General features: G+C 43.2%; 2 protein-coding genes across 2 annotated transcripts in view; one reads left to right on the top strand and one right to left on the bottom strand.

The window, feature by feature from the left end:
* scai (suppressor of cancer cell invasion) overlaps nt 1-1,766 on the bottom strand; it is a 47,788-nt gene extending 46,022 nt beyond the window's left edge. Inside the window, exon 1 of the mRNA XM_022229399.2 lies at nt 1,527-1,766. Coding sequence (XP_022085091.2) covers nt 1,527-1,669 — 143 coding nt within the window. The 5' untranslated portion in view covers nt 1,670-1,766. The remainder of the gene's footprint in view (nt 1-1,526) is intronic.
* A 2,962-nt stretch (nt 1,767-4,728) lies between these two features.
* cop1 (COP1 E3 ubiquitin ligase) overlaps nt 4,729-12,100 on the top strand; it is a 40,040-nt gene continuing 32,668 nt past the window's right edge. The window contains exon 1 of the mRNA XM_022229358.2: nt 4,729-5,129. Coding sequence (XP_022085050.1) covers nt 4,990-5,129 — 140 coding nt within the window. The 5' untranslated portion in view covers nt 4,729-4,989. The remainder of the gene's footprint in view (nt 5,130-12,100) is intronic.

Genomic DNA, 12,100 nt, shown 5'->3' with positions numbered 1-12,100 from the left:
GATAAATGTGGTATAAAATTACTATAATGTGTAATAAAAGTGTTTTCTTCCCAATACATTCCAACTCCATGGCCTCAGGGCTTTTTTGTTTGGTTTGGGTTTGAGAGGGCTTTTGAAAAATCTTTTTCTTGTTTTTTAACGTGTGAGCTGTGATAGGATTTCTTTGCACAGTCACTGATTTTAAGCTGCGGTGGACAGCTTCCTGGCTCAGGGGGCGGGAAGCCACTCCGGCCTGAGTAGACGTACATGTACGGTAACTCAAGTCAAAAGAATGACGTCAAGGCTGAAAATCAACAGGGCAGAAACTTTAACGGCCTAGCCACAAGGCTGCAAATGGAGTCATGGATACACGGTACAGTGTATATTACATGTATCAGCCATCTGATTTGTGTGTCTACATTACACCCCAAAAAAATTTTATAGACTGAAACTGAGGTTAAGATGAAGAGACAAATGTGTGAAATGTTATTTCCAAAAATTTCTTCCAGCTCATCAATCATTATTTTTCTTTAATTAGAGACAACCTACACCTCTTTCCAAAATAAGACTGGAGACAACCATTACAAAAAATATTACTAGGGCCTACTTTGGGGTTCATTGCCTTTAGCACCCTGTCCTTATTATAAGGGAACAAACTCTACTTTTTTCAAAACAATGTATCCAAACAAGTTGTTGGTGATGTCCTCTTTCATATCAGAAAGGAAGGAGAACAGTACTTTTGGTTTTTGAGGAACATTTTGGGGTAAAACGGCAGCGATGCATGACCGCCCCAAAGAGCTGTGAACGACAAATTAGCAAATGTAGTCTGGTTTCTTGACCTGGATGGAGATTTGTTTTGATGAATCCAAAATGCCCGAGTCGAGTAACCAGACGAAAAACAAAATGGCATGATTCCACTGAGTGGTTGTCTTTTGCCAAACTCGGGTTAGAAATTTGAAGTTTTCTTGCTTAAATATTGTCAACATTTACCTAAACTAGGCCTATCAGAATTGAGTAATGGTTCCTTTAGGTCAAAATGTTAGTTAGTTTGAGAAAGTACATGTAGACCTAGAACAAACTTGGGACAACCGACACCTCTGTTTTGTAAAAGTAGACTTTGTTTCCTTATTTCAGGAACAGGGTGCTAAAAGGTGACGAACATCCCAAGAATTACATACTTACTGTGGGTGTAAGCAATCAACCATGACTCCATCCATAGCATGATTCGTAAGTGGTCATGGTAGTGCTAGTGGGGTGTATGGACACGATTGACTTTTTGTGCACTTTTAAGTTTAAGCTGCAACTCAAGTAGAGCCTAGGGCAATAAACTGTTAATATGGGACAGCAAATGACCAATGACCATACACGATGACTCTGTGCTGTGTACTGTGACTATAAGCATAGAGCAAGGAACAGTCTATACTGTAAGCTACCTCGCAAACATGGCCATGACGGTAAACACTAGTGAAAGAGTAACATGACTAAACACACGATTCGTAGGCGATGTTGGAAGTCGCCGCACGCTACTGTCAACATGGTCAACTCACCTCAGCCCGTTGAAAAGCTGCTTGGACTTTTCCAGCAGATAGCTGAACTCCTGCACCACTTTCCTCTCCTCCTCCGAGGCCGGTTGGCCATCTGTAGCTGGAAAGGCCACCGGTTGCTCCACGCTATTTTCCATGGATTGCATGATTGCTAGTACTGATGTAAACTCGTCCGTCTTTGCAACATGTTTAGTCTTCCAAACTTCGTGCACAGAAAAATAAATCAAAGGGTCCCGTACGTTTGTTATCGTAGTTCACTGGTGCGCGCACGCACGATCAACATAATGTTCTCTAGGTTTACCAGTGACTTTGAAGAAAAAGGAGGGCGATTGAGGGCAGCAGTCTGCGCGTCTGCGTCTTCTGTGCACAGTCTGCATCTGCTACGCTGAGACCAACCAAGATTGTTTTTTCTCCTCCGGGTTTATGAACCACAGTGGGACATGGGAGGGCGCAAAATACTCAAAGGCTGCACAATTATTGTTCGGAAAAATCTCTGGTAGGAATTACAGCTGGGAAAAGTACACAAGCGATTTATTTCCTTCATAAATCAAAATTTTTATGATTGTAAGAGGTAATTTTCGTGGTTTTCGGTGGTGGGTCAGTTCCGAGATGGTGGAGTTTCAATAATCCCAGGACGATTCTGCGACGCAACTGAACAAAACAGGTCGTATTAAAGTCACCCGTGCCGATTTTGCGCTTCTGAACAAAAAGCCTTTTAAATCTTGCAAGAAGGAAATAAAGAGGAACTCTCAACATTTTCACCCATGTCATTTCCATATTCATCAGGATACCAAGCTCAATGAAAGACCAAAACAAAGGCAGTTTGCTCTTTCCAGTGCAACCTAAAACTCATTGATTACTTTTATAAACAGCCTTGAAACACATGTTTTGTGATCCGGTCTTTCTTAAGCTATCAGCGTGTGTTTACCTATATACTTTCTTTTAGAATAATTATTTCGGAAAACATTGCCTTACTGTTAAACTAATACTAAAATTACATTTTGCAAAGGGCACCGATCTTCCGAGCATAATTCCACAATTCAACCATCCTGCCCAGTTCACGCAAACGCAAGATCCAAAACTTAAGTTTCCAAATCGTGTGACGAATTCGCTTCAAATCCCAGAAGTCGCAAAGATCATAAGGAAAACTAAGCTGAGTGATGATCGAAATTTTTGCAAGATAATATGAGAAAAGTGTTATTTTCATTACTTACATTAAATTTTAACAGAATAAACACACATACCCGTTTAAATTAACCACAAGGGAAGAACTATATAAAATCATTTGAATTATATGTGTCGGATATTTTGAGAGGGGGGGGGCACTCCATGGGTGGGATTCTGGTCTTGAGTTTGCCGAGGATCGACTAGTTCCTGAACTTAGCACGCAAAAGTTTTAGTTCTAAAAATGGACGATCTTGAGTGGCGGCCTCCGACATGAAGATTGGGATATGGTGGTTGGCCGATGAACAGCAGTCGAGGGAACTCACAATCGATAATCGGACGGGGCTGAAGGCCGTGGCGCCGGCTGCGGCGGGAGCAGATACTTCTGATCCAAGCTGAGCCGAGAGAAACAGCAGGTCGCCGGTGATAGAGCTCAGCATAACACGGCAACACTGGCACAGCACGTCCAGTTAGCGGGCGCTTACGAAACCCGACGGTCAGAAAACCTATGAGAGTGCCTCGTCCACACCTCGGCAAACTAAAGGCCAGACTGAATTCGACGAGGGGTGAAATTTCCCTGCTTTTAGTCAAGAAAATTCCAATATTCATTCCATTTTTAAGGTTGACCTCAGCATGGGAACAACGTAACTATAGCCGTTCGTTTGACAAAAGTTGGGCAAAGTAGGGCCCCGCAGCGATTGGCCTCCACTTATTTCGCATAACCTCGGGAACCTCAAATTTATTTTACTTAAATTTATTAAAGAATTTGTAACAATAGGGACCAGATTTATAATTACAAAAATTTCTGATTAAAATCAAAATAAAAAGAAGCCAAAACTCCCGGAGATCAGGATTCGCTCCAAATCTCCCTCCCCTTTGTTTTTTGTTTTAACTTTGTTTTTTTTGTGGCGTGTATCAATTAGGTTTAGGGTAGATTTTTCGCTCTTTCCTCAATAAACTTCAAATTAGTGAGTCCACCAGGTCCCAAACCAAAGGAGTATTGTTCTCAACAAACGGAGTTATAATTTTTTTTTATCACATAGCGATGATGGATCTTCACACGCAGCGTAGGATTTGTACCGACTGGTCATGGCGGCCACTGTTATTACGATGGCGCTGTTAATCAGAGCTGCTATCAGGAACCTGCACTTTTTGTTTATTTTAAAGTAATAAACGCAGTTATTATTTTTTTTTAAAAGAAGTGTGCAGTGACAGATCCAGTCGGGAAGAAAAGTTAGTGTAATCTAGGACTTCATACAATGTACCTTCTTCATTTTGAAAGATTTTTTTTCAACTTAATATTTCAGATTGGGAGGGTGGAACACCAGAAAAAAACCTGTTGCCATGGTTAGCCAGATGGTCAACGGTGCCGTGGCATCTGCTGCACACTTACACCGTGTTGCATGCACGTTTTTGATTCGTTTAAAATATTTTGTTTCGCTTGCTTTGGTCGTTACCAAGTTCGCGTAATGCCACATAATATAAGGAAGATTCCAGAATTTGGGGCCGTCCAAATAAGAATTATTGAAAAGTGAAATGTTTTGGCTGTGTTTGCTTTAATTATTTATTCGCAATAAACCACTTCGTATGAATATTGTCTTGCTCTTGAGACCTTTATTTTTTATTACAGAGTTGCAATTATACGAGCGAGTCAAAGGTCACCACAATTCATCCATTCTTAGGTCAACTCATAAATTATTAAATGAACTTTGACGAAGGCAATATTCCTTTGTTCAGCTGTTTCAGTCCGGACTTGTGAACTGACTTGTGACTTTCTCAGTTCCGTCTTCTTTTTTAAATCCATAAATTCCGTGTTATTTTTGCTTTGTTTTGATTACGAACAGGAGTTTGTTTGACAGTTTTTATAGGTCATAGATGTGACGCCCCCTAAATCGGCGAAGATCGTCCCATGAGCATGATGGGGGATTTTTTTTATTATTATGGAAATGATGTCCGCGGTCCTTAAAACTTTCATTTTCGGATCCCTGGAACTCCCACAATGCCCTCCCACGTTCAGTCGCTCAAGTACGCATGCGTAGATGAGTCACGATTTCACGGAGTCGACGTTCACATCCGCATTGTCATGAAAATGTGTTTGTTGTGACAGCGGCGATCTACCCTGAAACCGAGCACAAAACATGCAATTTTAGCGGACTTTCAGCTGGTTTCTGCACTGCATATGACTGCCAGGGTTTTCCTGAGATACGGTGGCCAGTGGTAGGATCACAGGGGCCCGTTTCTGTCGGGAAAATCGATTTTGTTTACGGGTTCGACAACAGGCCGGTCCGTTCGGAAGGTCAAAATGGCCAGTACTAGTAGCGGCAGCAATAGCGCAAGGCAGTCCACGGCAGCAAGACAGCGACGAAAGCGATCGCAGCCTGCGGTTTATAACTACAACGGGGTGCACAATTCCTACGAAGATAAAGACAACGATTTCCTGTGGTGAGTATATTCGGCTGTAGCTGAAATAATCGAGCACGTTTGCATGGGTTTGCTGCAGCCTGCGTGTGCTACTGCTAGTTAAGCGAGTTATTGGACATCGCGATGACTGTGTCGGCGTGTGTGGCATGGCACTGTCAACAGCACTGAGAACTGGGACCTGTCCTTGTGTGGCGTGGCCGCCCCGTGGCCGTGGCATGTTCGAGTGAGGGGGGGGGCGTATTCATCCTTTGTACTCGCTACCATGCTGTCTATTTTCGTTGGTTATTATTTTTTTCAGTGGCAATTGTTTCTTTGACTTTGTTGCTAACTGTTTTCCTGTTGTCATGGTTGTTAGTGATGAGCCTGTGACTGCTAATTCATTTGTACATACTGTGATTAAAAAAAATCACAGCATGAATTCACAGTGTGAATGTTTGAATTGCCTAAAATTGCATAAAACTTGTATTTGGTAAATTGGAGTCCGGTGAAGCACTGTTTCTTCAGTGTTGTATATTAGAGGGGGAGCTGTTATGAATGGTAACATTGATGCCATTTATTTAATGGAAGGATTACATTCATGTCTGAAAAATTAAATCGTGCACAACATTGTTAATTGAGTGTTTTTCTCAGTATCATTTTCAATTGATTAACCCTCCTTTAGTTTTATAGCACAAATATGCACAAGTGCCCGAGGTCACTCTCTTGCATGTTGGTGCAGTGCACAACATGACACAGCTGTGCTTCTTTGAGGTGTTTACCAAGTGACCCAAAGAGTGACTTCAGCATAGGAGGGTTAATGTCAATTGTTGTTCCTCATTTGAAACTTTCGCTCCTCGTTAAATCAGACTGTCAAAGATGGTCAGAGTTTGATCAACCCCCAGAACTGTGGGGTCCGAATTCTAACTTGGACCATAACACCAAGAAGTTTCCTCCAACAGTTGCAGCCTGTTTCCCCAGGGACTGAGCCCTTTTCCCTTGCTACCGGTATAGTCCCCCAAGTGCCCATTTTAAACTTGTTGACATTCATGAAACCGAGACATACACGTACCGGTAGTTTTGGTCAGACAAGGAATCCTCTCCCTTGTCTTGCATCTGGCAACCACAGACCTGGTCAGCACAGCCAAAATAAATATATTCCTTTTTTCCGCTACTAACCTTTGTTAGAAAAAGATGGGCAAGTAGAACTTGTGTATACATTTATTTAAAATCGTCAGTTCTGTGGGTTATATTAAGTAAAGATATAAGAATCTCTTGTTTCACCACAGCGAGGATAGAGAGACAGAGTAAAGCCCTTTCCACATGGCGCAAAAAAATGCAAGGCTTCAGAAATTTAAATTAAATTTTCTCATGCTTGAGAAATCTTACAAAAGTGTCATGTGGAAGGACACTAGTGCTTTAGAGTGACCAGCATTCCTGGTGAATCAATAGGCCCTTTCACACGAGAGCTGAAAATGGGTCCGTTGTGATGAAATTGCATCGATGCCACTATTGCCGAGATATAGTGCAGTGCGAAAGTGTATCCCTGTTACCAAATCGCAAGGGTCCCTGTGTGATCTTCACACAGATCCAGACGTCCTACAAACTTTCGCAGGGATACGAAATTCTTGCGATTGTCACTGAGATTGGTCATGTGAATGCAAACTTTGCAAAGCGTGCGATTTTCACAGGGATGGTGTGCACTGAAGTCCACTACACATGCACACCTTTGCTTTTGCCATCATTCAAATTGGCCCCTAGTGACCGTGGCGTAGCTTGGATTTTACTAGTGGGAGGTACAAAGGGGCACCAGCATCTTATGGGGGGGGGCACCAGCTTTCAGTGGTGTGGTTCTTTGGGGAAGTTTTTGTTAGTCTTGTTCAATATCCATTCCTCCGTTTTTTTTTTCTGTGGAGGCACCTGGGGGGGCACCAGGAATTTGTGGCTACGCCATTGCCTAGTCTTGAGGCCATCTGGTTCTATGCACGCATTATTACAGATTTTTATTTTCAAAGGGTGGGAACCAGATGTACTAGAAGTTCGGGCCTTTTGTCTGGAGCTACGAATACCAGGACAAATTGCACTTCTCTTGGAAAAAATTCCTTCCCAGCCACTATTAAGAAAAATAGGTAAAAGAATATATTCTCTTCACAGCATTTCTGGGGATTGCAGTTGTTATTCTCTGTTTATAATCAGACACCAATGTTGTAAGGCGCAATACTGGCCCCTTACTAAAGGGGCTGCGACAAGGCCATTACTAAACTGGCTCTAAAAAATCATGCAGCTATATGTCTATTCCTGAGTCCGACAAATGGAAAATGCCCAGGATTACTCTTGAAAAAGAGATACAAAATCTACACGAGAGCCACTAGTACATGAAGGTGCAAAGCTAAAGCAGCCTCTGACAGGCAAATGATGTTTTGTCATCACTGAATTTGTACACAAATGTTTGTAGAAACATGCAAAAAAGCATTTGCGTATGTTATGGCTGGAAAATCACTGTTAGTCCATACTTCCATTATTCAAAGAATATCACGGTACCAGCGATGCAAACGTCAATGCTATAAAACGGACGTTCGCCAACGTGCTGCGTTGTACCGAGTGAAAGCTTGCGATGAAATTGCAGGCCACCCTTGTGACAGATACATAGTGCGAAACATCGCTGACATGTATTTCTAGCAGTTCGTGTGAAAGGGCATCTTTGAGATATTTTGGAGGAGGTCTGGACCTACGAAAAAAATTTCCACTAGCGGAAGATTCCTGGTGGTACCCCTGAGAAGTGATTGCGTGAGAGAAAAAACTGGTTATTGTACACCATTCTGTGCGACGGTCTATACAGTGTGCATGTGTGGAGAGCCCAAAACAGAAACTGTGGGCCTTTTTCTTTTACACTGATCTGGATCTCCATCAGTGATCCCAACCCTGGTTCATCGCCATCCATCAGATGAATTTTGGTTTCTGTAAACCAGCTGATCATAATCCAGATCTGCATGAAACCAGAAGCACGGCCACATACGATGGCCTTTGTGACAACAGCGGGCGCGTCCTTCAATTCCCAGCTACAGTAAATTTTTAGCCTGCAGACCGTACCATGCAATATGGCCAACAATGCCATGAGTCTGCTGCTATCCTCGCATCATTGTGTGAATTTTATGCAGCATCAGAGCTGAAGATGACAGGTGCAATCCCAACGGGAAATACGGCGTACAACATTGGGAAGACGTGCACTATCACCACTTTTAGCCGCACATATTTTTGTCATGTTCTTCTCTGGGCGCATTCCATGTAATCGGTAGTCTTCTACCGATACGTGCGAGCTCATGAATATTTTATGATCCTTCAAGTTATTTACAATAAGCGGAGCCATAATCAGAGCCAATCATAGAGATATTTCTATAAATCACGAATTCGGGACTTGTGGCTTCCAACTCGGGGTATTTTGCTCACAAACACCTCCAAACTTTGGGCCTGTTTTGCATAGAGGCGGGTGGCAATATTCAGAACTGAGTGCATAGTTTGACTACTAATTTAGGGGTGTTTTCAGAAAAGGGCGAACAAAAAGAGTGTCTCGCCCCAGTAAAATTGAAGAGAAAGCTGAACTTGTGGCCAAAATCTTGAATATCCAGTGAAAAAACGGGAGGTCAACCTCTTCCCGAGAGTCACCAAACAGCGATATTTCTGTCCGATTTTGAAATGTTTCCTGTGGGCTCATATTTAGTGTGCTGCAACCCTCTGGTAGTGGAGCGTTGGGGGAGCATCATACTGGTATTTGCAGTACTCGCATGCAGTAAATGTAGAGTCTACCGGCGACCCGCGGAGTAAGCATTTGCGTCTCATGGAATGCCAGCAAAATGTTGCGCTGTGTTTAATAATGTGCGAACAGATGCTAAAGGGGCCTCTGTATAATCACAAAGTAAACTATTCACGCTTCGAAATTTTGTCCCAAATTTTGGCATTGTGTGAAAAGGGCTTTAGACCCCTGTAGAATGACTGAAAAGAAGTCTTCACGTATTTATTGAAGAAACTAATCACACAACATTGAGTAGATATATCGTATCCCTTTGTGCACCCCCAATCGGCGAAAGAAAGACAGGTGATTACAAGCGAGTTCTTGCACACGTTCTGTGTGTACGCAAAGACCATACATGCCGGAATAAATTTGATAAATGTACTCAGGGTCAAATGCGCATGTACTTGCGTGCCTCATGGCGCGTCTATGCGGTGAACACCCAAAAAAGCACGCCCTCTTTTGTTCCGCTCGGAGGGAATAGGACCCTTAACCTTCAAGGGTCATCATCTCCAATACTTAAAGCAGTCATGGAGATGCCTTAGTGCCCTTGGAAAGAGTTTCGTATCAGGCCACAATGATTTTCGAGTTTTATAAATTCCTACAGTTAAGAAAAAATAATGCCGAAAAACAGCTTTGCCTCAGATAATATCAGTTTTTCCAACACCGAATGGATAATTCGTCTTCGATGGAAACGCAGGGTAATGTGGGATTTGTTGTTTGTGGCGAGCGTATGGTGGCGACATGCAGAACTCTCCCCATACCATCCCCCGTCCATCAAAATTTGAAATGAATTGGAAATGTTCTGTTGACTGTTAAATCTACCCATTTAGATGTATGCATAATAGTCAAGACTATACATTTGATGCACGACATGTGGCAAAGGGGACCCCCCTATTGTGTCTTCTTTGGTGTGGACGGAATCTTTAGGATTCCTTTCAGATTTCCGAGGGGGGATGCAGTAGGCACAATAGCCTTAGGATGTATAGCTTGTGCACCATACATATGCAGCAAGGTATGAGACGGAGAGAACCCCCCCTGCTTTGTGTTGGTCATTGTCTCGCAGGAATCTGGGGAATTCCTTTCAGACATCTTGGGGGAATATGTTAAGTAACAATAGTCTGGAATGTGCATAGGGATTGGACATGTTGGGAGGGTACCCGTCGGTCTCATTTCTTGCTGGGTATAGCACCATGTTAGGAGGGTCTCCCTTTGCCACATATCCTGCTGGATATGAGACTTTCTGCAGACCCTGTTCAGGGTACCGCTTTCCATGTGACTGAACATGTATTATCAACTCAACCCATTAGCCATGCACATTGTTACAAACTTATAAAGGAATTCCTTTTCCATAAATGACAGGCTCATATCCATTGAAATCCCACAACACACTTTCTGCGAACTTTGTCGAACCCTTTCAAATCAACCACTTTCAAATTCTTTGCACCTCGACGTTCAAAGCGAATCGAGCCCCTCGTAAAGTGGTAGTGGTAAGGCTGGGCTCAGCCCTCCTCAATCCCGGTGAAATTCTCCTAAACCTCAAGTATTTTAATGGTTTTCTGGGACTGCATTTCAAGGTTCATTGTTCCACACAACATAAACCTGTATTTCTCATACCGGGATACATAACGTAACAAACCGGAGGGGGAAAAAAAAGCAAAGCAATGCTGTTTTTGCCATTTGTACAGGTATACGTAGAGTACATTGTACATGTGGGTGCTCTTATATACATGTACATGCACTGTACATGTACATGTACACGGATATCGGCACACTGGGGAGAAGTTAATGTATTTTACATACATGTACACATTTTCATTACTGGCATGTGCCTTGGAGTTTGGGCAAAAGCTGCACACACAATCACAATTTTTTATGTACGGGGCACATTTGGCACCAAATGCCCTACCAAGGTCTCAGGGCCACACCTGCATGCAATCCTTGATCTAGGATAACACGGTGCTCTGCCATGCAGATATAAATGTGTCACTTGATAGCAATCATGCAGTGGCGGATGCTGATGTAATTAAGTGAATGACTTCCTGTCCTCAGCTTGCCAAGCTGGGGTGCAGGGGGGGAGGGAAGGGATGGGACTACCCAGGCTTGCATGCATGCCAGCAGAACAGTACAGGGTGACACAGTCTTTATAATGTCAAAGCCAGACGAGCTCCATTGGAGGATCCCAGTAAGAGGGAACTCTGTGATATACCCCCTGTGCCATGCAGTTCTCCCCTCCCCCTCCCCCCCAGCCCCATTCGCACACAGGAGAGAGAGAGATAATAAATGGCGTGCGCCAATTAGCACAGTCATCGGACGCACTTCCCCCCCCGGAGTTTGCATCTTTATAATTTGGGGGGGGAGGGGACTAATGAAGGAACGCTGCCAGGGCTGTGCTCAGAGCGGATGGGCGGGGTAGGATTATTCATCCCGAGTCCCGAACTGACGGAGGAAATAGCAGAGAGACAGAGAAGAAATCTCATTGTTTTTATCAGCACATTGTCCCAGTGAAAATACCCACAACTCGGGCAGTTATTAGAGCTGTATTATATTGTTATCGGACGGTTGGTTTCCAGTGAACGTATTGGTATAACGTTGGCTGAGCAGTTCATTACCAGTTTGGTAATGAACTGTCATCACAACTTGGCCCGACAGCAGCGATTTCCTGGCAGGGCCACCTGTAGGCATTCTACAGGCTCGATATCTTCGTTCTTGCACAACTAAAAATGAATCCTCCTTTTGCTGTAACCGTCGAAAACAGTCAAAACTTCCCTCCACTTCCCCTGTACAGTACATAGACAAACATGCATCATATGTCATTTGACTGATAATGTGGGACAACTGTGTTGAGAATGCATCTTTGCATAGGAGGGTTATGTGGATTTGTGCGTAAAACCGGCCCTTATAATAAATGAATTACCGGTATGTTGGACGATGCATGTTAACATGAATGTGTCCATATTGTGCTGGGATTTCTACGACACGCCATGACTCACAGTAAACCTTATATGTATGTACATTTAAACGCATGCCCTAGATTATGGCACGAGATACCGGTATTGCAGTGAAGTGTTGTATCCTTTAGAAATTACATATCTGCAGTCTACCAGTGAACCTATATTATGTACATTGAATGTGCCCGGGGCTGTCGTACACATTTTGAGACTGCAAATGTAGATGTAGATGTGCGTACAGACGAATGCCTGGAGGTGGCTTTTCACTCACGCTTGCA

This window comes from Acanthaster planci, linkage group LG11, assembly GCF_054643075.1.
Source record: "Acanthaster planci isolate LZ-2023a linkage group LG11, COTS_SCS, whole genome shotgun sequence".
Classification (NCBI taxonomy): Eukaryota; Metazoa; Echinodermata; class Asteroidea; order Valvatida; family Acanthasteridae; genus Acanthaster; species Acanthaster planci.
Note: the sequence above shows the minus strand (reverse complement) of the source record. Positions and strands in the feature narration are given on the sequence as shown.